At 55.8% G+C, this 24,361-nt stretch overlaps 3 protein-coding genes across 10 annotated transcripts in view; 2 read left to right on the top strand and 1 right to left on the bottom strand.

Moving 5' to 3' along the window:
- Positions 1-4,478, top strand: part of CTCF (CCCTC-binding factor) — a 43,354-nt gene extending 38,876 nt beyond the window's left edge. For 2 of the 5 annotated variants that reach the window (XM_036346517.1, XM_036346518.1), the window contains 2 exons: positions 1,652-1,816; positions 2,964-4,478. In XM_036346517.1, the coding sequence (XP_036202410.1) occupies positions 1,652-1,816; positions 2,964-3,148 (350 nt within the window). In that variant the 3' untranslated portion in view covers positions 3,149-4,478. The remainder of the gene's footprint in view (positions 1-1,651; positions 1,817-2,963) is intronic. The other 3 variants (XM_036346521.1, XM_036346520.1, XM_036346519.1) reach the window with 3 other exon arrangements.
- Positions 4,479-8,115: 3,637 nt separating this feature from the next.
- On the top strand, positions 8,116-20,713 carry CARMIL2 (capping protein regulator and myosin 1 linker 2). 2 transcript variants are annotated; one of them, XM_036346060.1, is made up of 39 exons: positions 8,116-8,266; positions 8,525-8,619; positions 8,710-8,760; positions 9,002-9,064; positions 9,174-9,298; positions 9,410-9,501; positions 9,689-9,759; positions 9,873-9,946; positions 10,084-10,159; positions 10,238-10,326; positions 10,431-10,525; positions 10,603-10,689; positions 10,768-10,880; positions 11,000-11,077; positions 11,230-11,306; positions 11,419-11,523; positions 11,720-11,789; positions 11,904-11,985; positions 12,085-12,181; positions 12,271-12,328; positions 12,468-12,640; positions 12,808-12,970; positions 13,052-13,153; positions 14,721-14,849; positions 14,933-15,046; positions 15,216-15,376; positions 15,447-15,534; positions 15,701-15,850; positions 15,965-16,031; positions 16,499-16,728; positions 17,592-17,692; positions 17,779-18,142; positions 18,226-18,348; positions 19,277-19,313; positions 19,442-19,513; positions 19,608-19,823; positions 19,981-20,061; positions 20,372-20,449; positions 20,535-20,713. In XM_036346060.1, exons 1-39 carry the CDS (start codon positions 8,227-8,229, stop codon positions 20,678-20,680), a joined length of 4,233 nt encoding a protein of 1,410 aa, XP_036201953.1. In that variant the 5' UTR covers positions 8,116-8,226; the 3' UTR covers positions 20,681-20,713. The 2 variants fall into 2 exon arrangements, with proteins under 2 accessions (XP_036201953.1, XP_036201954.1); XM_036346061.1 differs by lacking the exon at positions 19,981-20,061.
- Positions 20,657-24,076, bottom strand: ACD (ACD shelterin complex subunit and telomerase recruitment factor). Of its 3 annotated transcripts, XM_036346052.1 has the most exons (13): positions 23,955-24,076; positions 23,640-23,800; positions 23,416-23,558; positions 23,201-23,294; positions 23,039-23,115; positions 22,621-22,665; positions 22,479-22,513; positions 22,192-22,343; positions 22,018-22,114; positions 21,860-21,943; positions 21,327-21,706; positions 21,101-21,192; positions 20,657-20,848 (listed from the first exon to the last, which is right to left on the bottom strand). In XM_036346052.1, exons 2-13 carry the CDS (start codon positions 23,736-23,738, stop codon positions 20,770-20,772), a joined length of 1,377 nt encoding a protein of 458 aa, XP_036201945.1. In that variant the 5' UTR covers positions 23,739-23,800; positions 23,955-24,076; the 3' UTR covers positions 20,657-20,769. The 3 variants fall into 3 exon arrangements, with proteins under 3 accessions (XP_036201945.1, XP_036201944.1, XP_036201946.1); XM_036346051.1 differs by having other exon boundaries at positions 22,192-22,513; XM_036346053.1 differs by lacking the exon at positions 23,955-24,076 and having other exon boundaries at positions 23,640-23,897.
- Positions 24,077-24,361: the final 285 nt, after the last annotated feature.

Here is a 24,361-nt window from a genome sequence, read left to right as displayed (position 1 = left end):
GCTGTGGCTTAGCTGTGCCTTACAAATCACTTAGCTTCTCACTTTTTCTATAAAATAGGGATAACATCTCTTACTAAGTAATGAGTGGAATAATGGAGACATTTTAAATCGTGGTGTACAGTGTCAATACAGCTGTGTTTGTGTAGTAGATTGTAAGCTACAGAGCATGATTTACATGTGTTATCTCAACCCTTTTGATACTCAAATCACTAGTAAGTAGATTGAGAGCTCTAAAAATTACACAAGGAAACTGAGGTCCAGTGTGGTCAGTGTCTTAGTTCTCATACCTAGTAAGAAATCCAGGGCTCAAAGCCATATGTTATCAGGCTCCTCATCAGTATTTGTTCTACAATAGTTCCCTCTCCTTTTATGGGATTACTAGAGACCCTGTGCATGCATTTGTGCACAGGTGGGGTCCAGCCTGCCTGGCTCCAATTGGGGCAGGAGGTTGGCTGGCCAGGCCCTCCCCGTATTGGGATGGGGGGGGGCAATCAGGGGCGGAGCTGGCCAGGGGAGGGGTGGTGGGCCGATCAAGGACGGGGTTGGGTGGGAGGAGTTGGCTGGCGCCCCACCCTTAATTGGGGTGGGAGAGGCTGATCAGGGCCAGCTGGGGGGAGGGGCCACGGGAAGTTGGCTGGCTGGCCCCACCCCCCATCAGGCAGGTTCACTGGCCTCAGAGGGCATCATAGTGACCGGTTGTTATGGCATTATGGTTACTGGCTTTTTATATATATAGATGGCATTAGAGACAAAGTAAGGGATTAAGGATGACCCTTTGGGCCTGATACTGATACTAAGCTGGGAAGAAGAAAGTGATTGCAACCTGTGCCTCTTGGCTTTTAACTCTAAAAACTTGGCCTGTTTAAAGCCCATCAATAGTACTCCTAAAAGAACTCTTGCTACTTATCCTGGTAAATAAGACCTCACAATGCATCAGGAGCTTCTGTCTTGCTTCCTCACACACACACACCCTTCACCCACTCAGATGAGCAGGACCACATCTTTACGGGTCCATTTCAGGTTTATGTCCTTTATCCTCGTAGAGTAGGTTGAGGGAATATTTGTTTTATTTTCAACCTAAACGCTATTTGTGGTTTTGTTATGACTGACATAAGGTGAAGTTGCCTCTAAGAATTTAAACTCAATATTTTCTGATGTTGAAAGCTAAAGAAAAAAATATCTAGTCCATGTAAAATATGATTAATAGTAGTCAAGTTCCTTTGCTTATTAATTCTGCCACAATACCAGTTTACTCTGCTTTGACTGATAGCAATAATTTCAGCAAAAGCATTTTTTAAAAATATATTTTTATTGATTTCAGAGAAGAGGGAGGGAGGGAAGGAGAGAGAGAGAGAGAGAAAGAGAGAGAGAGAAACATCAATGAGAGAGAGCCATTGATCGGCTGCCTCATGCATGCCCCCTACTGGGAATCAAGCCTGCAACCCGAGCATGTGCCCTGACTGGGAATTGAACCGTAACCGCCTGGTTCTTAGGTCAATGCTCAACCACTGAGCCACACTGACTGGGCAGCAAAAGCATTTTTAAAATGGGCTTTTTAACAGTGAAATTAAATACATAACTAAACTTCACAGAGTATATTATTATTTGTGTTATTTTTTCTTCCACCACCTGTTCTCCCTGATTTAATAAGAAGAAAATGCTGAGCCAGACCTGGATGACAATGACGATGAAGAGGAGCCTGCTATGGAAATTGAACCTGAGCCAGAGCCTCAGCCTGTGACCCCAGCCCCACCACCTGCCAAGAAGCGGAGAGGACGCCCCCCTGGCAGAACCAACCAACCCAAACAGACCCAGCGTAAGTCTCCCCTCAGTTACTGGCTGGCATCCTCTCCCAGCACGTGGGGGAGCTATGCAGGTCCGTGTTCTTGGGGAAGATGAGAACTAAGCCATGAGAACAAGTTAGGGTTGTGCCAGGAACAAACTCAGGAAGCGATTTTTTACTTTTTACTGGGGACCATCAGGCCTGTTACATTTCAGTGAATAAAAGTTTAGCGTAGAAGGGTGCTTATGTTCTACCCGATGGGTGCTGTTAATGTGGGAGGTTTTACAAAACAACCACGGTCAGTCAGCTGGCAGAATTGATGTGGTAGTGAATGTAAAGGAGCCAAACTTTAAAGGATGGAGAAAGAAAGCAGTTTCTGTGAGTAGGTTGGTCCTCCTATTAAGAATCCCAGGCCTGTGGATTTAGTTGCTGGCCTTCTGATTTCTGAGCAGACACCGAGGAGGTGGTCACCCTCCACTTCACACCACATATGACAGTGGGTAGCAGTCCTATACTAGACACAGCCCTAGGAGAGCAGACTCTAGGGAACTCAGGTCTCTATTCTATTTATGTGTTGTTCTAGATCTCCTAAAAGCTGGTGTGTTTTGTTTTGTTCCTTTAACAAATGCAGGGTTTAATCTACTTTTTAAATGTGTTTACTGAGCCTCATGTATAGACGTATATCACAGTGGGGTGATTATAGATCCTGGGAACCGTTTCACCTGCACACACATGAATAAACGAACTGGTGGGAGGGCCCTGGGTGTGGAAGAGCTAGAATCAAATGTCAGGTTCTTGCTGTAGGTGACCCATCTCTAAAACAGACCTACATCACACATCCTGTGATCCTGGTCATGCTGTCCACATCTTTTGCCTGTCTCAGACTATTATTGCAAGGCCAAATTTATGACATAAAGGAAAAATAAGGCTTTTAATATGTAGTTTGGGAGGCATATGAAGGTAACTGCCAGCATTTTGTTCTTTGATAGTTTCTAGAGTGTTTGGGCTTTATGTGTGGCCATGTTTAGATCATTCCGTCTTTTTTTTACCGACTTGCTCTGTATAACTACGAAGACTTTCCTGAATTGCTAATACCATTTAGTGTCAAGTCTGGAAGGACCTTTGCCATCTTTGAGGGCTTTAATGGAGCATGTGTTTTGTTCGTGCCCCTTTTCACCAGCAACAGCTATCATCCAGGTTGAAGATCAGAATACAGGTGCAATTGAGAACATTATAGTTCAAGTAAAAAAGGAGCCAGATGCAGAGCCCGTGGAGGGGGAGGAAGAGGAGGCCCAGCCTGCTGCCACAGATGCCCCCAACGGAGACCTCACCCCTGAGATGATCCTCAGCATGATGGACCGGTGATGGCAGGGCCTTGTCTTCACCAGGACTGCTCAGGGCTGTGTTTAAACGGCCTGCATCTTAATTTTTCTCCCTTTTTCTTCTTTTGGCTTTGGGAAAAGCACCGTTTTACACCGTTTTACCAAACATACTGAGAACTAAAACTTCAAGGATGATGTTAGGAAAATGTGATTTAACTAGAACTTGCCATTTGATGTTAGCAAATCATGGAATGTTCCGAGTCCCTGAGGGTTTACCAGGAAGTGCTGAGGACAGTGTTGACGCCTAACTGGTTTCTTAGATGGAAACAGAGACATTGGACCCTCCTCCTTGCTATGGTAAACCACTCCAGAACAGCCACCGGGTTGCCCAGAGTTCTACGGTCTTCTTCCCAGGAGAGTTTTTAATTGTAAATGCAGACTTGGGAAGGACTTAGACTTTTAAACTGGTTTTTGCTTTTGCTTTTTCCCTGACTCCCTTTGCTTGGAGTCGGCTGCACACCAATAATATGGCATGCTACGATCGGTTTTTGTCCTGAAGGCTTTGCCTCTTTCTTGGCAAAGTTTCTGGTATGGTCAAGCTTGTAAATAACTTTTTTTACATTTTAATCTTTTCCATTAATTAAGAGGTTGAAAAGAAGTGCAGTGTAAGAAAACCCAGCATTTTAATTACCTGCAAATTAAGTTACCACAGACTGTAGTGTGTAAATGTTGACAAGGAATTGGATTGCAATCATGTAGCAGAACGGCACCCAGACTGCTGCCCACTAGAGACGGACGCCCATGTAGAAGATCGTGATTTCCAGCCCATGGAGCCAGCATTTGAACCTTGTACAATTAACTTTCAGTTATAATTTCCCATCCACATTTTCTTTGCTCTGTTTGTAGCTGAATTTTCTGTTTTATAAATCCTCTGTTAAAGCAGAAGGGTGATTATGAGCCGGTCACAGCAGTCCCTTAAAAGCTGGGCCAGAAATTTTCATTAGGTCAGTAATTTAAACTTTGGATCTTCAAAAAAAAAAGGGGTGGGGGGCGGTTAATGATGTGAAGTGAAACCAACTATAAATGATTCTTGCACATGAACTGTCACGTTTAAAATGTGTTTTTTAGAGAGCCTCAGTCTTGTTGATTTCAAACACTTTTCTCTTCTGTGTATTGCTTTTAAGAGAGCCATCAGTTAGCTGTCAGACTCTAGGTTGATACATTTTGTACTTAGCTGTACTGTGTGATATTTTTCATTATTTTAGGACACCAACATGAGACCTGTAATAAAATACGTAATGGGGTTGAAAGCTGGGGAGGAGGATCTACTGCTGTACAGCTAATAAATCATAACGGATTAACAATGCTTCAAACACTGTCTTGCGTGATTCCTGTCTAATGAGAAGCCCAAAGGGGTCCACATGTGTGGCCTCAGGTGGTACAGGCCTGAGGTACAGGCAGGCTGTGTGGCCACTTCCTCTTTAGCAGATGGGAGGTGATCTTGGCAGATGATGGGATACCAAGTGCATCTGTTCCAAGTTTTAACTCCCTGGAAGTGTGTGTGTGTGAGTGGATGGACATCTGCCATTCTCCAGGATCCACTTTAGGGAGTGGGTCCCCATGGCCACGGGGGTGGGCCACAGAGCCTAGAGTAGAAGGGGCTGATGGGGAAGCTCTGTCCTCAGGATCTCCGCTCAGAAAGGGTTAGGATCAGTACCTCAAGCTCTGCCAACTACAGGGGAACAGAGGGAAGCTGGCCAGTCTGTTTGATGGGAGACAGAACAAAGCAGGAGAGACACCTGGATAGCACAGCTGCTTATTAGCACCACAGGAAGCAGGAGGCAAAGGGAGTTGTGTTAGGAAGTTTACACATTAGTGGAAGGACATCTTGCTTCTGGCTGTCCATTTCTGGGCAGACTGCTTTGGCAAGGTGAAAGCTTCAGCCAATGATTTTAGGGGTTTTTAACGAATTTCAACTTTCCAGTTTTCAGTGAGAGGTAACACAAAGGACAAGATGTGTGTAGCCTTTGGCTGGCTTGTGCTGTCCCTGCAGTCAGATCTCCAGGAAAATATATCATCTGGGGCCTCAAGACTATACCAGGCAGTCAGTATTTCATCTCCATCCTACCCATGGGCTATCCCCCACAGGGACCAGAGTACCCCCTACTAGAATTCTTTCACTGAGCACATAGCTTTTAATAATTGTTAGGTATTTATAATAGAAAACCTCTGCAGAACAGTGAGATGTTTATCTTCAGCAGAGCTTTTCATTGTATACACTCGTGTTTAAAAGTTTAAATGTGGATTTGTTTTAGAGGAAGTGCAAGAAAAGTGACGTGCTCATGGGAGTTGGAGCTGAAAAGGGATTCTCCATTGATAATCCTATGTGACTTCATTAAAACTCTGCCCAGCTGGTGTGGCATTGACCCATGAACCTGGAGGTCACAGTTGGATTCCCGGTCAAGAGCACATGCCTGGGTTGCAGGCTCCATCACCAGTAGGGGGTGTGCAGGAAGCAGCCAATCAGTGATTCTCATAATTTGTTTCTATCCTCCCTTCTCTGAAATCAAAAATATTTTTAAAAAATAAATACATAGCCCTACCCGGAATGGCTCAGTGGATAGAGCATCGGCCTGTGGACTGAAGGGTCCCAGGTTCAATTCCAGTCAAGGGCATGTACCTTGGTTGCGGGCACATCCCCAGTAGGGGGTGTGCAAGGGGCAGCTGACTGATGTTTCTAACTCTCTATCCCTCTCCCTCTCTGTAAAGAATAAACAAAATATATTTTAAAATAAATACATACATACATAAAGCCTTCAGCAAAAAACAGTTCTCATTATTACTCCACACCTGAGAACTTACGGGGAAGTTCCCTGGCCTGTCTACAGCACTCTTCCCCACTGTTAAACTGTGGTAGGTACTGGAGTGAGGAAATGGTTACGTCTAAGTGGTGTTGCCCGTCCACTGCTGCCCAGCTCTTGTCTTTTAAAACCATCTGAGGGAGCCTTGTGGCAGCGCCGGGAGGTGCAGCCTGGCTGTCAGCCTGTGCTCCTGGAGCAGGCGGGGCTGATTCCTCATTAGGACGTTTTAGCATTTCCTGAGCGCCCACGGAGTGTCATGCTGTCTGGAACAGGAGCCGCTTGAACAAGCTAAGGCCTCCCCCTCTCACTGAGTCACTCACTGCTTGTTGGAGCGGAGTCCCCTGCGTTTACTTGGTCTGTTTGTTTTGTCTCTGTCACCCTGAGTGCCAGCAGTTAATGAGGGTTTGTGGCTAGCCCAGCACCCCTGGTCTGATCTACATGCTGATCCCGGTTTCCTTCTCCGTAGCCCCCTGCGTTCCCTGCCAGCACTCACTGGACCATAATGACTGAGGCCCCCAGAGTCCCCACCTAGGGAACCGCTCCAGCCCTTTGGCAGTCATTCCCTCTTTTAGTTCTCATCCTTGTTATTCTAAACAGGAAAAGCCTAATGAGGTGGCGTTTTTGTGGTTATGCTTTGGAGTCCTAGGGTTGCCATGGTAGACTTGGCAAATGTGAGTGTTCACTGAGTGCCAGGCACTGTTGTGAGCACATCTCTTAATATTGAATCCATACAAGCAGCACTCTGAGATAAGTTAATAGCTCCAGCTGGAACTGGAACTGGAAGCCCAGAAAGGTTAAGTAACAATGTCAAACAGCTGGTAAGAGATGGAGTCAGGGCTTGAATTCAGGCAGTCTGCCTTTAGACCTTGCATTCTTGACCACTCGGCCGTTGTGAGTTCTCACCCTACAAGCAGTTTGTGGGTTCTATGTGGTCTTCAAGAGAGTTCGATCTTAACCAGCTCTTGACTCCTTTCAAGTTGAAAGGCAGCGGAACAGGACCTCCTCTTGCCTCTGTTGGCAGGAATTCCTAGCTCCCTCTCCAGCTGAGTCCTCCCGTCCTCCGGGCAGCTCTCAACTCTCACACCATGAGCCTGTTGCTTGAGGGGAGAGATGGCTGCCCCCAAGTTGTAAATATTCAGTTTCTGCTTTCCACTTTGCCCCAGTCCTTGGTGGACCTCAACAAAGGCAGATGAGAAGGTGCTCGCACTGGCTCTGAGCCCCAAATTGAGGAGGGGTAGCTGGAGGTGGGAAAGAAAAACCAAGATTTCTGCCCAATTTCGCTCACCTACTCATGGTTATTTCACCTGTGCCTAGCTGAGCTGTGAGCAGGGCAGAAAATGTTCTTTATCCATAAGCAATGGAAGGGGAAAAATTAATCCCCTCCTGTGAACCTTCCAAAATCTAGGTCCTTGGTCTTTCATAAGCCAGCGTGCTTCTCAGGGCTGACCTTCTGATCCCTCCTAGCCCTGAAGGCAGTAGCTTTCCTCTCTCCTAGTGGTCCCCCCTCCCCAAATCCAGGTCAGGGAGCATGCATACCCAGAGGAGGACCCCACCCCCGTGTGCCTGGCCGCCTTTCGTATTCACTCCGTCCCTCCCTGAAGCCTCTGGTTTCAGGTTTTAGTCCAAGCTGCCCCCTGAGCGCACACACGTGGACTTTCTCGCCTGACCCAGCCTGAGCCTGATGAAAGCCGCGGAACCTCTGCCACAGAGAAGGGCGTCACAGCCTCCAGGTTAGAAGTTGGGAGACATTCCACACCCCTGCTGAACAGATGCCCTTCCTTCCCACCCCCGTGTTCACCTCTCCAGCTGGGCTTTTCAGGGTACTAACCAGGGTGAGCCGGGGAGGGAATCCCCGGGCGGACAGCACCCCCTGGTGCTCGCTGCAGGGACTGCGGTCTGGGGTAGAAGTAGGGGGCTAGAGACCGCTAGAGGTCCGGACGCCTGCGCGACCCTGCAGGCCTCACCAGTCCCACCCGCCCGGCCTGACGGATTAGCTCCTGCGCGACGGGGTGGACGGGCAGTGGGGACTCTGCCTTCCTTCCGCACCCACGTAACCGGGCGACCTCTCCAGGCCCGCCGAGGCGAGGGCGGGGAGGAGCCGGGCTGGGGGCGGCCTGGCAGGAAGCAGCGCGTACCTTCCGCTGCGAGAGGAGCAGGTGGCTGCAGTGCGGCCCGGGGCCCCAGGCTTCCTGTGCGCGCCTGCCAGCTGCAGTTTCTCCTCGGAGCTCCTTGGGCCGCCCCCGCCGCCTGGCGCGGCCCCATGGCTCAGACCCCCGACGGCATATCCTGTGAGCTGCGAGGTAAGCGCCTGCCCCGTCTTTGCCTGCTTATCTGGGAGGAAGCAGTGCGGGCCCCAAAACCAGGCCGACCCGGAGCCCTGGGGATGCCGGGCAAGCGCTTCTCTCTGCTCCTTCGGAGGGCTTGCTACCCCAAGATCCACTCCACTCCTTCCTTGCTGGCTCATAGATGAGCTCAGGCCCCTAGCCTGGTATAGACCATGGGCATGTATTGACCTCCACGGGAGGACTAGAGTCATCCAGCAGGTTGCCCTCCCGCAGGCGAGATCACCAGGTTCCTGTGGCCCAAGGAGGCAGACCTGCTGCTGAAAACCTGGCTACCAGAGCGGGAGGGTGCTGAGCAAGGCCACGTCCTGGTATGGCAGGGGTCAGCCTAGGAGGGTGCCATGGCCCAAGCAGAAAGACCTTTTGCCTTGAACAGGGTGCCAGGCACTCTCTCCCCACAGGCGCTGCTGCGATGGAGAGCCTACCTGCTGCACACCTGCCTCCCATTAAGGGTGAGTCCCTCCCAGGCCAGCCACCACCCACCCTGCCCTCCAGCAGCTTCCTTGACAAGACGGCTGCAGCACTGTTCGTCTTGTCCTGTGGGCTCTGCCCTTCCAACAGCACTGGGCTCAGGCAGCAGGCTGGACTGGAGTGTAGGCCCATCAGGCTCTGAGCTCCAGGCTGCACAAAGGACTGGGCTCCCAGGAGGGTGGGGCTCCGGCCTTGGTCCCGGCTGACCCAGGCCCTCCACAGGTGGACTGCACATTCAGCTACCTGGAGGTCCAGGCCATGGCACTGCAGGAGACACCCCCTCAGGTGAAAACCTTAGTACCCGCCTATCAGGGTCTGCCTTCCCCTCCCCCTGCCCTTTCCCTCCCCCACACATGGAGCCCAGCCAGCCCAGCCCACCACCTGCTCTCCCCAGGTCACTTTTGAGCTGGAGTCCCTGCCTGAGCTGGTCCTGGAGTTCCCTGGTGTGGCTGCTCTGGAACAGTTGGCCCAGCACATCGCTGCGGCCATCAAGAAGGTCTTCCCTCACTCCACCCTGGGGTGAGGCCCAGCACCTGCAAGGGACTGGCAGGGAAGGGGGTTGGCAGTGGGCAGGTTCATACCCCAGAGGCTGGAAGCACCTTTTCCCTTCTCCTTTCTCCCCCTCCTCAGGAAGCTGTTCCGGAAGCCCACGCCCCCCTCCATGCTGGTTCGTCTGGAGAGAAGCAGCCCCTCAGAGGCTACCGCACCCAGTAGCCCCTGTGGTAAGGGCCACGGGGGGGCTTCCAGCCCACCCCTTCCTGCAGCCCCAGCCCCCCAGGTTTGGAGGTCTCCCAAACTGAACAGAGCCACTTGAGGTACAGCCACCTCCCAGCTTGGGTCTGATCTTCACCATCTTTTGTCTCTCTCCTCCCCCCACCTGACCCTGTCATACCCCTGGCACCTCCCCAGGTGGCTTCTTGGAGACGTACGAGGCTCTGTGTGACTACAATGGCTTCCCTTTCCGAGAGGAGATTCAGTGGGTGAGGGTAGGGCCCTCTCTGGGGGGCTCTGGAGACATCTCCTCCCCATGTGCATTGAGTCCCTCCCTGCTCCTGGTGGCCCCAAGCCAGCTGGAGACACTTTCTTCCTCCAGGACGTGGACACCATCTACCATCGTCAGGGCTGCCGCCATTTCAGCCTCGGAGACTTCAGCCACTTGGGCAGTCGGTGTGTGGCCTGCCAGGACTGGGAAGGGAGGAGGATGCCATGACCCACTTTCCTGAGCCTCTCCATGGAGCGGGATGCTGGGCTTGAGATCTGGCCGGAGGACCCTGAGCCCTGCCCCTGCCCCTTCTCCCACCCAGGGACCTGGCACTGAGTGTGGCTGCCCTGTCCTACAACCTGTGGTTCCGGTGTCTCTCCTGTGTGGACGTGAAGCTGGTGCGAGTGTAGGAGCAAGGAGGGGGCGAGGGTGTGGGGACCAGGGTGCAGCCACTGAGCCTCCCCTCTGGTTCCCAGAGCCTTGAGGTCTTGGAACAGATTCTGCACATGATGAGTCAGTCGGCCCACCTGGAGGAGCTGGTGCTGGAGACCTGTGGCCTGAGGGGGTAAGGGAGACAGGAAGGGCTTGAGGAGGGGAGTCCAGGCAGTTGGGATTGGGAGGAGTTGGGAACCCAGAGTCAGAGTGTCAAGCCTGGGGTCTGGTCCCCAGAGACTTTGTCCGGCGACTGGCCCAGGCGCTGGCAGGCCACTCGAGCTCCGGGCTTCGGGAACTCAGCCTGGCGGGGAACCTGCTGGATGACCGAGGTATGGCTGAGCCTGGGGAAGGGCCCGGGGTGCGAGCTGGAGAAGGGGGGACCCACAAGGTTTGCCCCTACCCCCAGGCGTGGTTGCACTCAGCAGATACCTGGAGCATCGTCCTGGAGCCCTGAGGAGACTCAGCCTAGCACAGACGGGGTTGACACCTCGAGGTAAGTGGAGCCAACGATAGGGTAGGGCTGGTGGAGCAAGTGTGGGTGGGCCTGAGCCACCCCCTCCTCCACCACCAGGAATGAAAGCTCTAGGCCGGGCACTGGCTTCCAATGCCGCCTTTGACTCGGCCCTGACCCACCTGGATCTTTCGGGAAACCCCGGGGCACTGGGGGCCTCGGAGGACAACGGGGTGAGTGGCTGTCTTTTAGGGGCAGTGACTGGGGGCGCTGCGGGTAGTGGGGTGTCAGAACGCGCTGGGCGAGGCGATCCCTGGCTCCTTTCCTCTCTGCCATCCCATCCTGCCACCAGGGCCTCTACAGTTTCCTGAGCCGCCCTAACGTCCTGACGGTCCTGAATCTCGCCGGCACCGACACCGCCCTGGACATTGTGAGGAGGTGGTCAGGGGGCGGGCGGGGGATGGTGGAGGGATGATCAATAGGGCTGGTCGCCGGCTGTGAGGCCCGTGGGTAGACTGGAGGGCAAGGCTGGCGGGAGGGTTCAGTCCTCTGGCCGGTGCAGCCCACACCCTCCTCCCGCAGCTCTTCGCCGCGCTGTCCCGCGGCTGCTGCGCCAGCCTCACCCACCTCGACGCTTCCAGGAATGTCTTCTCCCGCACGTAAGGAGGGCGGGCGTGGTCAGGGGTGCAGGGGGGGGGGGGGGGGAGGGGGTCAGACTGCTGGGAGCCGCCTCCTGCGCCCGGAAGCCCACTGCTCCCGCTCTCCCACCAGGAAGTCCCGGGCCGCGCCCGCCTCGCTGCAGCTCTTCCTCAGCCGCGCGGGGGCGCTGCGGCACCTGGCCCTTGCGGGCTGCAAGCTGCCCCCGGACGCGCTCAGGTGAGTGTCGCTGCCCGTGGCCACGCCCCCTACCTGTGCGGCCATCAGCCAAGCCAGGCTTCCAGCACTTCACCCCACTCCGCTCCTACCGGACCCATAACCTTCCCAGCACCCTGGCCCTCCCTTCTTGGTATTTGTTCGCGACCTGGGGGGCCCTGTCCCAGCTCCCGCCACCCCCTGCGACATCCCCTCCCAGGGCCCTTTTGGAAGGTCTCGCGCTCAACACGCATATGGGCGACCTGCACCTGGACCTCAGCGCTTGTGAGGTGAGCGCGGAGCCCCAGCGCCGGGAGTGGGGCTGCGGGAGCGCGGGGCCCTTGGCCGCCCGAGCCTCCCCACCTGCGGCCTGTTTGCCTGAGACGCTCCGCTTCCACCCTCAGCTGCGCTCGGCGGGCGCCCAGGTGATCCAGGACTTAGTGTGCGATGCTGGCGCAGTGAGCTCCCTGGATCTGTCGGATAATGGTGAGGCCGCCCGGAAACCCGTCCTCCCACTATCCCCCCAATGCCCACTCCACCCGCATTCCCGCAACATCGCCCATGCGTGACCCCAACCGCCCCCAGGCTTCGGCTCAGACATGGTGACTCTGGTGCTGGCCATCGGGAGGAGTCGGTCCCTGCGACACGTGGCCCTTGGAAGGAACTTCAACGTCCGGTGCAAGTGAGCCCCCATCGCACTCTTGGGCCTCCCAGACAGCACCCCCCCCCCGACCCCCCACTCCCCACCCCAACTGTGGCCCATGCCCACAGGGAGACCCTGGACGACGTCCTGCACCGGATTGTCCAGCTCATGCAGGATGACGACTGTGTGAGTTCACGGGACCAAGTGGGATTCTCAATCAATGGGCCCCTGTGACCCCCCCCCCCCCCAATCCGGCTCCCTCAGACCTTGTGACCTGCCCTCCTTGCTGACCCCTGAGTGACAAATGGCTTTCTCTTAACCCCAGCCTCTGCAGTCTCTGTCTGTGGCCGAGTCGAGGCTGAAGCTGGGCGCCAGCGTTCTGCTTCGGGCCCTGGCCACCAATCCTAACCTGACAGCCCTGGATATCAGCGGCAACGCCATGGGAGACATGGGTGCCAAGATGCTGGCCAAGGCGCTCCGAGTTAACACCCGACTCCGGTGGGCGGGGTCAGAGGGGTGGGGCCAATGGGGAGGAGGGCGTGGCTTGGAGGAGTTTGCTGGGCTAAGGGGTGGGGCTGAATGGAAGGGGATGAACCGGGTCCTTTGATTGGGTGTGGCCTGAAGGAGCTCCGCCCCCGGCTGAAGCCCCGCCCCTCCCGGCCCAGGTCTGTGGTCTGGGACCGGAATCACACATCTGCTCTGGGCCTGCTGGACGTGGCTCAGGCTCTGGAGCAGAACCGAAGTCTGAAGGCCATGCCTCTGCCACTGACCGACGTGGCCCAGGCGCAGCGAAGCCGCCCGGAAATGACAGCACGTGCAGTGCATCAGGTGTGGGGGGTCCCTTCTCTGCTGCTCTGCTCTCCGCGGTCGCCCTCCTCCCCACCACTTACCAACATCCCTTGTCCCTAGATCCAAGCCTGTCTCTTGAGGAACAACCACACAGACCAGGCCTCTCCTGCCAGCACCTCATGCCAGCAGCCACTAGGTCGGGTCTCTAATCCCTCTGAGCAGGTCAGTGTCCCTTCCCTAAACCTTGAGTACAAACATAAGATAGAGAGATGGGAGAGCTGTGGCACCTGGGAGCCTCCATGGGTCTGAAGGGCTGGCTTTCTGGGGGCCAGGTGTCTAAAGTCCATTGTTCCAGACAGTTCCCTCTCCTTGGTCTAGAGAGGAACCAATCATTCCTGAAGTAGTTCCCCCAAATAATACCACTGGCAGCCTTTTTATTTTTTATTTTTTCTTTCTTTCTTAAGGTATTACACGTGTCCTTATCCCCCCATTCCTCCCCGCCCCCCGTAGCCTTTAAAAAGCATTTAATTAGGCTCTCCTGTTAAAGATGGGAGGCGTTTAAAAATCTCCCCTCAATTCCCCCCGCCCATTGTAGCCCCACATGTGACTTCCCATTTACAGGTCTTCCTTCCCCTCTTCACTGACCTGTTGTGGCCAACCCAGTGACCTTTCTTCTGGCTTCATCTCCCTCCACTACCTTCCCTTCGTGAGAAATGTTCCCACCTCTCCATTCCCAAATCCCACTTCTCTCCCAAGCTCCAGAGCCCAGGCACCTCGACCCAGACATCCTACAGGGGCTTCCCACGCTATATATTTTCAAGTGATCGCATTATCTCCCACAAACTCTTCTCTCTACCCTGGGCCCAGTCTCCCTGGTGCCCAACCCCATGAAGTACTGTGGACAGAGGTTTGAACCGGGTCTCTCCTGCCCACATTGGAGCCAGCACAGACCTCTTCACCCCATCCCAGCTCTCCCTTGCTCCCCTCCCTAGTTCTTCCTCTATGGTGCCTCACTCCCCTTTCTTCCCACCTCTCAGTCTATTCTCCAGGTGGGTGGTGAACAAACGGAGCTTCTAAAACACAGACATGACTAACCGCTCCTTTCTTTCTATTCTGTACACTTAGGAAGTATATATAAGGTCCCTGCAATGAACCAAAGGAGGCACTGCTCTCCCTCCTTGAACAGATAGGCTGGGCCTGGTGGTATTGGCTTCAGGACCTCACACCCTGTTGGAGACCGTGGGAAGGAGGCAGTCAGGGCTTGGGGGACTGGAAGGGACCAGACTGAGACTGACTCTTTTTTTTTTTTTAAATACATTTTTATTGATTTCACAGAGGAAGGGAGAGGGAAAGAGAGATGGAAACATCAATGATGAGAGAGAATCATTGACTCGCTGCCTCTTGCATGCCCCCTATTGGGGATTGAGCCTGCAACCCAGGCTTGTGCCCTTGACCAGAATCGAACCTGGGACCTTTCAGTCCACAGGCTGACGCTCTAGCCACTGAGCCAAACCAGCTAGGGCTGAGACTGATTCTTTTTTTTTTTTTTTTAAATATATTTTATTGATTTTCTACAGAGAGGAAGGGAGAGAGATAAAGAGTTAGAAACATCAATGAGAGAGAAACATTGATCAGCTGCCTCCTGCACATCTCCCACTGGGGATGTGCCCGCAACCCAGGTACATGCCCTTGACCGGAATCGAACCTGGGACCCTTCAGTCCGTAGGCCGACGCTCCATCCACTGAGCCAAACCGGCTTCGGCTGAGACTGATTCTTGATGCTCCTCAGGAAGTGAATGAACTTTGCCAGTCGGTGCAGGAGCTGGTGGAGCTGCTGGGCTGTGGTGCTGGGCCTCAGGGTGAAGCCGCTGTGCACCAGGCCGAGGATGCCATCCAAAATGCCAACTTCTCTCTCAGTGTGAGCACACCCTCCCATTATGAGGACCCTTCTCCTCTTCGCTAGGCGTCACCTTGCAACTCCTGTTCCTCCTTGATCTCCAGATTCTCCCCATTCTATATGAGGCAGGAAGCTCCCCAAGCCATCAGTGGCAGCTGCGGCAAAAGCTGGAGGGCCTCCTGGGGCAGGTGGGCGAGGTCTGCCGCCACGACATTCAGGTGAGATGGCATCCTTGCCCGAGCCCCACCTCCATGTGTAGGCTTGACCCCACCCCATAGGCTTGACTGGGTTAATATTCCCTGAGTTAATATTCTGTGGGGGTCAGAGCCTCAAGCCATCCAGTCTAGGCCCTAGTCACACCCTCACCATGCTCTGACCTTTGCCCAGGACTTCACTCAGGCCACACTGGACACAACAAGGAGCCTCTGCCCACAGATGCTGCAGGGACCCAGGTGGAGGGAGCAGCTAGAGGGGGTCCTGGTGGGCTCAAGGGGCCTCCCAGAGCTGCTCCCAGAGCACCTGCTGCAAGATGCCTTCACTAGACTCAGGTAAGCTGGATGGGGCTGGGCTGGGCTGGGCAGAGACAGCACACTGATCCTTACCCTTTCTTGCCCTCAGGGACATGCGGCTGTCAGTCACAGGGTCCTTAGCAGAGAGCATTGTGGCTCAAGCTCTGGCGGGTCTGAGTGCAGCACAGGATCGGCTGGTGAGGGGAAACTGCGCTTACACACACATACACACACACTACCTGGTAGGGACTTTTAATGTCTTCTGGGGTCATAAACCCCAGGGATATTTTAGGGTTCCCTAGGTACTGATGGGACTATGGCTGGGGCCCTACCTACCCATCTCTGGGGTGCCTGGTATTGCAGGTGGCGAGTCTGGCTCAGCAGACAACAGTGGCAATGCCCTCTGCCACACTGGCCCTGGAAGAAGGCCAGCCCACCCCCTTTGGGCCTGGGAAATTGGAAGGCCTTTTCTTCCCTGAGGAGAAGGAAAGGGAGGATGAAGAGGAGTGGAAGGTAGGTGCTGCCAGAACTCTGGGCCTGGAACCCTAGATCTTCCCATCTTGTTCTGGAGTGTGGAAGGTGGGGAGGCTCGCTTGCCCCAGGCCTAGTTTGTGCCCTCCCCAACAGAACGACAGTCCTCCACGGAAATGGCCTGAGTCCAGCCCCTGTCTTCACCTGGTTCCCTCCGCTCACAGTAAGTCAGGCCTTGGGGAAAGGGGAGTTACTCAGTTGGGCTGAAGCTCCATTAGACCTGAACACCTGGACACAGTCATTCAGCCCTGTTGTCCTGGAAACTCACCGTTGCCTGGACCAGGCCAGGACCCCCGTGCACCCTGCAACGTTGGGGTTTGTTGTGGTCAGTCAGCATGGAGCAGGACCTGGGCAGAACAGGGCCTAGACACTGTCTCCACTCGCGCCAACCGCCCCCCCCCCCCCGCCCCCGTTTCCCTACCCCCAGTACGCGCATGACGCGCTGCTCGCTCGGGGCCGCGCTCAGCACCATGGACAGCGGCAGGGAGGGGCTGGCAGGGGGGAGGGGAGCGGGCGGCGTTGCCGGGCCCCTCCCCGCGCCCTGGGCGGGTCCCCTGCCGCCTTAGCGCCGCCACTGCCACCTCCCCGAGCTCCTCCGTGCTCTGTGCTTTTCTGGTGCTCTCCCCTCAGGTGCTGCTGAGGAATCGGAGCCCGAGCTGGCGGCTCCTGGAGAGGATGCGGAGCCGCAGGCAGGCCCATCTGCACGCGGCTCTCCGAGCCCTGCCGCTCCCGGGGCCATCGCCGGCCCGCTGCCTCGCATGGACCTGCCACCCTCCGGGCAGCCTCTGCGCCATCCGACCAGGGCCCGGCCACGGCCCAGGCGCCAGCACCACCACCGCCCGCCGCCTGGGGGCCCTCAGGTGAGTGTCCTCCCCCTCCAGAGGTGGTGGATTGGGGGTCGCGGGTGGCCTGCTTGCTTCTCAGACGATGATGGGCAAGGAGGTGGGTTGTGGAGGCCCAGAATCACCTGGTCATGTGGCTACATCCTGGATTCTTCCTGGCCACCCCCCACCCCAGGCCATACCCATGTGGGGTCATGGGTGTTTGGGCTTTGTTAAGGGTGTACCTGGGTGTAGAACCAACCCTGCCTCAGGTTGGCCTGCTGTATGGGTGGATGTGCAAGAAAGGGTGGCTCTCTTATCCAACATCCCTCAGGGTTACTGAGAGGTACTGGGCTCCCTGACTACAGGGACAATCCTGTGTCTCCTGCACATCTGGATGGTGTGTGTGTGGGGAGGTTTGTTTGTGGACCGGGTACTGGCTGGGTAGTGGGCACAGGGCACTGGAGCTGGCTTGAGGCCCCCCAGAGGGTCTGACGCAGCAGGCCTGAGCTGCTGAGCAGCAGCAGGCCGGGTGGGGTGGGGGTGGGGGATGCTGCAGGAAGCTGTTTGGAGTAGAGGGGGTGGCAGGTGAGAACGTGTGACCCAGGGGATGCGTGGGCTCCAGCCTGCTAGTGACTGGGTGGTTCAGAAAGTGTAGGACACTCCCTGGGACAAGAATAGGTGTGGGCGGGTGTGTGTCCAGGGCCAGCTGTGGGTGAGGTATGTGAAATCAGTGTATTTGCCCACCAGCTGGACAGGGAGAGAGCTTGCATGTCAGCAGCCCCCTAGAGTCATCCCAGCTCCCAGCTCCTGGAATTGCCCAGAGCAGACGTTGGACACGGGAGATGGAAAGAACTCACAGTTGCACTCAGCCTGACACCTGACTGTGTGATGTCCCCCAGGTGCCCCCAGCGTTGCCGCAGGAAGGAAATGGGCTCAGTGCCCGAGTGGATGAGGGTGTGGAAGAATTCTTCTCCAAAAGGCTGATCCAGCAGGATCGCCTGTGAGTGAGGGGCAGTTGCAGGGGGTGGGAGCGGGTGGGCTGTTGCATGGGCCTTCCTGCTTACTGTTTGTTGGCTGTTCCCACAGCTGGGCCCCTGAGGAGGACCCAGCCACCGAGGGTGGTACCACCCCTGTCCCCCGTACACTGCGAAAGAAGCTGGGCACCCTCTTTGCCTTCAAGAAGCCTCGTTCAACACGGGGGCCACGGCCTGATCTAGAGACCAGCCCTGGGGCAGCTGCCCGCACTCGAAAAACCACACTTGGGGACCTACTGCGGCCACCAGCCCGCCCTGGCCGTGGGGAGGAGCCTGGTGGGGCTGAAGGGGGCACCGGCAGCCCTGACCCTGCTCGCAGGAGCCGGCCTCGCTACACTCGGGAAAGCAAGGCCTACTCAATGATACTGCTGCCTGCTGAGGAGGAGGAGGCAGCATTGGGTGCCAGACCTGACAAGGTGAGGCCTGGTGACAGGGGCGAGGGCTCTGCTGGAACTGAGGGCACTGGGCTCTCTCCCCACTTTGGCATCTCTGACCCCAGAGGCGGCCTCTGGAGCGAGGAGACACAGAACTGACCCCATCCTTTGAACAGAGGGTACAAGTGATGCTGCAGAGGATTGGCGTGAGCAGAGGCAGCGGGAGTGCCGAAGGGAAGAGGAAACAGGTGAGTTTGGGGAGGACACAAGTGTGAAGTCAGGGGGCCGGTGCCATGTGGCTGTTGTGGGTGACGTGTGTGACCAGGAGGAGATTCATGACACAGGTCTGTTCCACCCCCTCCTTCTCAAAATAGTGAACCATTCTTCCCTCTTGGCTTTGGCCCAGGCCACTGCTATCTCCTCCTTGGAGGTATGACAGTCCTTTCGCTGCAGATCTAACAGCAATCTGACCTTGTTACCTACATTTGTAACAGCAAGTCATCTAGGGGCTTCCTCTTAAGCCTCTGCCCTGACTCCTAACTCTGCCTCAAGGGCCTGTGGGGTCTCAGCCCTGGTCACTGCTTTTCTCACTGCTCTCCTCCCCTGGTTGCACCTCCCGAACCAGCTCATCACCACCCATGGGTTGGTTATACAGGCTCCTCTCCATCCATCCCTGCATTTCCCTGCGAGGCTTCCCTGACTCTTTCCCATCGCTATCTGGCTAATGCCACTCTGATCAGTCCCTAATAAGAACTACATTATAGAAAGTGAATCAGAGAATTAAGAAATCACATTGTGTGTGTCTGTGTTCCACCATCCCCGACTTTGAACTCTAAGAAGGCCAGGACTGAGTTTGCATGTTGCCCACGTTTATTTTTTTAAATATATTTTATTGGTATTTTTACAGAGAGGAAGGGAGAGGGATAGTTAGAAACATTGATGAGAGAGAAACATCGATCAGCTGCCTCCTGCACACTCCCTACTGGGGATGTGCCCACAACCAAGGTACATGCCCTTGACTGGAATCGAACCTGGGACCCTGGAGTCCACAGGCCGATGCTCTATTCACTGAGCCAAACCGGTTAGGGCATGTTGCCCACATTTAGTGGTAGTTATAAGAACAAGGCTAGGGTAAGGGTGGTGCACAGCTGAGCTTGACTTCCCTATTTCCTACAGAGCAAAGATGGAGAGATCAAGAAAGCTGGCTCAGATGGTGAGATCCTGGGCTAGGGCAGTACATTTTGGGGGAGGAGGATGTTCTGGGAGAGGGGTGGGGAAGCCATGTTTTCCTTCTCCTCACCCCCAAGGCCTGGTGCCTGAGCCCCCCGACCTACTTTGCAGGGGACATTATGGACAGTTCCTCGGAGGCCCCTCCCATCTCTATCAAGTCCCGCACCCACTCCGTGTCTGCTGGTGAGTGAGGGCCACTGTGTGGTGGGGGAATATGCAGGTCAAGCTCACTTCCAATGCCTGGCCTAGGTCTTGGCTAAAACTCTTCTCCTTGCAGACCCCTCATGCAGACCTGGGCCAGGGGGCCAGGGGCCCGAGTCTACCACCTGGAAGACACTGGGGCAGCAGCTGAATGCAGAGCTTAGGAGCCGTGGTTGGGGCCCACACGATGGTCCAGGACCCCCTTCCCCTTGTCTCAGCCCACGAAAAGCCAGTCCCTCCCCAGACAGCCTGGGCCTCCCAGAGGATCCTTGCTTGGGCCCCAGAAATGAAGGTAAACGGGCATGCTAGCCCCCACCCCAATACTGGACTGGGGGCCGGAGGAGTCCCGGCTGGGAATTTAGCTCCTCTGGGGACCCTGAAGGTAGGGGACAAGGGCTGGAGTGGTGGCAGCTGCCGGGACCATACCCTGATACCCTGGCCTCCCCCAGATGGCCAGCTGAGGCCGAGGCCTCTCTCGGCAGGGCGACGAGCAGTGTCTGTGCATGAGGACCAGCTCCAGGCCCCTGTTGGTGAGGGGACACGTCCATGTGTGCTTGAGTGCAGGAGGGTGGGCTCGGGTCTCCCTTCATGGCTCTGGTGAGGGGGCCCCTGGTGGTGTGAGGGGTGAGAAACCAGGGAGCAAGGGTCTGACAGCCCTTCCAATGAGCCCAGGTTCCAACTCCAAAAGAGCAACCTCTGCTGGGGTAGGAGGACACAGGGGAAGGGGAAGCTCTGAAGCAACGTGTGCGTGCATGTGTGTGCACTGGCACACACTGGGGGCGGAGGGGTGGGGGCAAGCAGCAAGCACTTAACCTGCCACAGCCTTTCTGTGTCCCTCAGAACGGCCTTTAAGGCTGCAGCGGTCCCCTGTCCTCAAGCGAAGGCCAAAGCTTGAGGCACCCCCGTCACCAAGCCTAGGTAAGAAGGGGCTGGGCTGGTTGTTAGGGTGGCAGGACCGCTCAGTCCAATTCTGACCTTCCTCTCTCCCCACCTCCTTTTGCAGGATCTGGCCTTGAAGCCGAGCCTCTGCTCCCACAGTATACAGAGCCCTCCAGCCCTGAGCGGAGTCCACCCTCCCCAACCACAGACCAAAGAGGCGGCCCAACCCCTGATCCTCTCCTTTCCTGCCGCATGAGATTATTTTATTAAAAAACTCAAAGCAGAGTGTGGAGCACTGTTTGTCCACCCAGAGGCATAGACCTATATGCACACATTCTCCTACGTGGTCACATGACCCCTCACACCTGGGTTTGCTCAGATTCCGGCTGTGGCTCCATCAGAAAATGCAAGGCCCAGGCCAGGAGCTGGGGAGGGAGCCTGGGAAGAGAACCAAGGCTGTAGGTGAGGGTTTGGGGAACCTTTTTTCTACCAAGGCCATTTGGATATTTATAACATCATTCTCAGGCCTTACAAAATTATAAACCTAAAAACTAGCCTGCTATAATTGGCCAGACATTTACTTAATTCACCCCTAAGGCCTTGGCAGGGCCAGACCAAATGATTTTGAGGCCCTCATACGGCCCCTGGGCCGGACATTTCCCACAGAGCAGGACAGCCCCAGGCACTCACCTGGCAGCTTGGACCTGGGCACAGAGGGACGTGCAGGGTGGAGCGTACTTATATTGGAAGGTGGAACCATCACGATGCTTCTTTGGTGGGTCCTAAAGAGGATGTGGTGTCTGGAGAGGGGCCAAGAAGGACCCCTAACCCCATCCAAGGCTACCCCAGCTCTCCTCCCAGCTCTATCCAAGGTTCACCCCATTCTACCCTCCAGTTGTAGGGGGACTATGCTCACCCAGACAGGACTGGACTCCAGGACTCCCTCGGTGGTTCTTATCCTTGGAGAATGCTGCCAGTTCTTGGGGGGCAACCCTAGTTCCTTGAACTCCAGTCTATGTTTCTGGGGCTGGGGCCTGGTCACATCAGCCTGATGTGAATTGGGGATGTGACCAAGAGGTGACAGACTTGGGGTACAACTCAGGAGTGGGGAGTTGGTTATATGGCTGGTATGTGGGGAGCTAGGGGGCAGGGGGTGGGGGGTTGAGCAGATGGCTGGCTGGGACTGGGAGCTGCCCTTCTGCCCTGTGTCTGGAGCAGCCAAGGATAGGGCAGGCAGAAGGCTGACGCTGGCACTGCTTTCCTGTGATAACATGTGGCTGCATAAGGCAGGGTTTCCTGGGGAAGAAGGGACTCACTGTGAGCATAGCCCTCTCAGCTCAGACCAGCTGAGTGACCTATGACCTTAGGCAGGTCTCCAGGGGCCATGTTCGTCCCTTTCATAGCTTCCTGCGTAGCCCGGGCAGTGTTTTGGCTTTAGCACCACCTTACCTGAGGAACTGAGTGAGGAAAGCGAGGAGGACAGGGTCAGCGACAGGTCCTGAAGAGCAGGGTCTGGTGGGGGCAGCTCAGGGCCTAGGAGAAAGGCTTATCAGCACTGTGGGGACCAGACCCCCAGATATTCCCCTCTGGACCTCTCCAGTCCTTACCCTGTGTCCTCTGATCTGCGCCCAGAGAGTTCAGGACTTGCTGGTCATCTTCAGAGATGTGTAGCCATAGGCTGGGGACAGTGTACACAGCTTCTCCCTGTGGAAGTGAACTGTCAGCCTGGCCCTTGCCAAACTCCTCACCCTGACATTTCCCAAGGGAGGCCCTAGACTGACCATGGCCAAGTGGCTGGAGGTGGCCCAGCGGGTGAGCGGGGGTGCTGTGCAAGGGCCTGACAGCATCAGACAGCTCTCAGCCAGGCGCACTAGTGCCCCCTGATGCGCCTCTTCTTCCTGCACCTCATCCAGAAGTTGGGTCAGTGAAAGGCCTAGAGTCAGGGGGGCAGGGTTGGGCTGAAGTTTGAAGATAAGAGTAGGGTGGGTGGGGAAGAGGCTTACTAAAGGACCAGGAGGTGATAGCTGGAAAGTCACTCTACAGAGAGTTAGGATCAACCCCCACTTACCTGCATTGGAGGAGGCCGACTCTGAAAGGTGCTCCCTGCAGAAAGAGGGGGGACAGGCCTGAGGAACGACCCTGAGGCCTGTCAACATGTTTGTCATCATCTGACCAAGTCACACCTGGCCCAAACCCAATTCTAGACTCACTCGAGGCAGTCTTTGAGCTTCTTCTGCACATCTGGGTCCTGGTTGCTAGGAAAAAGATGGTGATAGGCAGTCAATGTTACTAAGGACCCATGCCCTCTCACCCAAAAGGCCTAGGCCAGAGGTGGGGGAACATTTGGCCCGCGGGCCATATAAGACCAACAAAATCATTTGATCTGGCCCTATCAAGGCACTAGGGGTGAGTTAATTAAATGTCAGATCAAAAAAAAAAGGGGGGAAAAAAATGTCCGATCAAATATAGCAGGCTAATTTTTAAGTTGATAATTTTGTATGGACTTCGAATGATATTATAAATATCCAAATGGCCCTTGGCAGAAAAAAGGTTCTCCACTCCTGGCCTATGCCCACGCCAGCCAGGCCTGGATAGGGAGAACAGCTGGAGGGTGGAGGCATCACTTACCAACCAATCACCCAATCCCGGGGCTGCTCCGTGGGCATTAGGCTGAAGCGGTGCACCTGCAGGTAGAACTCCGCGGGCTAGAGGGGTGAAATCAGGGATGGGTCTCAGGGGCTGTCACGGAGTCAGGCCAAGTAACCCGCCCAAGCCAGCCTCACCACTCACCGCGCTGCCCTCTGCCACTTGGACTCGGACCTCGCAGTCTTGCAGCAGCAGCAGCCGGCCTTCAGCCCCTCGGAAACCAAACTCCTTCTCTTCCCTGCGGAGAGCTCGACCCTCACAGCCCAGCCGGCGGAAACTGAGTCCCGCCCGCCTGGGGCCCGCCCACCTCGAGCCCAGCTGGGTTCAAATCCTCTACGGTCCTGTGGCGCCTTTCTCACCAGTCCGCGGCGTCCAGAGTTTCCCGCGTCACCAGGCACCGGACGCTGTGGGTCCCGTCGGACACAAGCAGCGCGGCCCCAACATCAGACGTGTCAGGGGCGCAGGACGGGCCTGGGGCATCGGCTTCTGCCTCCTGAAGCACCTGACGACAGCAACGGGCGTCAATTCCACCGCCCTGGGGACCCACCCCAGTCTCCGGGCCCTAAGGGGTTGGGGGGCTCACCTGAAGCAGCTGCCCGGCCCGTGGGCTTGAGAGTCTCTCTAAGCCCAGGACCAGCTCTCGAATCCACGGCCGCAGGACCACGCTCCTCAACCTTGCCATCCCCGCAGCTGAATTTAACGCAGCACCGCTCACCCAGGTTTCCCGCGGGCGCCCGGTCCCGCCTTTCAACGGAAGAGGAAATGCATGACCGCTGGGCGGGACCTGAGATCGAGGCCCCGCCCATGTGCGTGCCCGCGCGTGCGCACGAGCGCATACTGTTAGGGAATTTGCGCGCAGATTCCTGTCGGCTCGACTAGATCCTTCCCTGCTTGTTACCTCTCTGAGCAACAAAGCCGGAGACTCTTCTGGGCCGTCCGCCAAAACTCCCTTGGCACCGGGCAGGAAGGGGTCCAGGGCTGTTTCAGATGGAGAGGGAGGAACCTGGGGCCTGAGGCTGCGGCCTAGGGTAGTCCGAGGGAATTGGCTCGAAGCCACTTCAACGCCGTGTGACCCCAAAGGACTCCGTAAATATTATAACTCAGTTTCTCATCTACAAAATTAGTCTTGTAAGGCCAGAGAAATATGACACACAACAATAGGTATCACGCTCCCCTCGGATTGGCCGAGCACCGCCCGCGCCGCTCCCCAGGCTCCGGAACGCGGGACGAACAGTAGCGTCATGACGTAAGAGCACACGAAGACGTCTCTAGCCCCACCACCGTTGCCTAGGAAACGTCGACTCC

This window comes from Myotis myotis, unplaced genomic scaffold (genome assembly GCF_014108235.1).
Source record: "Myotis myotis isolate mMyoMyo1 unplaced genomic scaffold, mMyoMyo1.p scaffold_m19_p_19, whole genome shotgun sequence".
NCBI classification, from domain to species: Eukaryota; Metazoa; Chordata; class Mammalia; order Chiroptera; family Vespertilionidae; genus Myotis; species Myotis myotis.
This window is presented reverse-complemented; position numbering and strand designations above follow the sequence as displayed.

Excerpts from the sequence above, each read along its gene's own strand:
- ACD (XM_036346051.1), bottom strand. The coding sequence starts at position 23,738 with ATGGCAAGGTTGAGGAGCGTGGTCCTGCGGCCGTGGATTCGAGAGCTG. Across the intron at positions 21,707-21,859 it reads TTCCTCACTCAGTTCCTCAG|GAAACCCTGCCTTATGCAGC; the intron begins GTAAGGTGGTGC and ends CTTCTTCCCCAG. Across the intron at positions 21,193-21,326 it reads TGGAGTCCAGTCCTGTCTGG|GACCCACCAAAGAAGCATCG; the intron begins GTGAGCATAGTC and ends CATCCTCTTTAG.
- CARMIL2 (XM_036346060.1), top strand. The coding sequence starts at position 8,227 with ATGGCTCAGACCCCCGACGGCATATCCTGTGAGCTGCGAG. Across the intron at positions 8,620-8,709 it reads CTGAGCAAGGCCACGTCCTG|GCGCTGCTGCGATGGAGAGC; the intron begins GTATGGCAGGGG and ends CTCTCCCCACAG. Across the intron at positions 12,182-12,270 it reads AACTTCAACGTCCGGTGCAA|GGAGACCCTGGACGACGTCC; the intron begins GTGAGCCCCCAT and ends CCATGCCCACAG.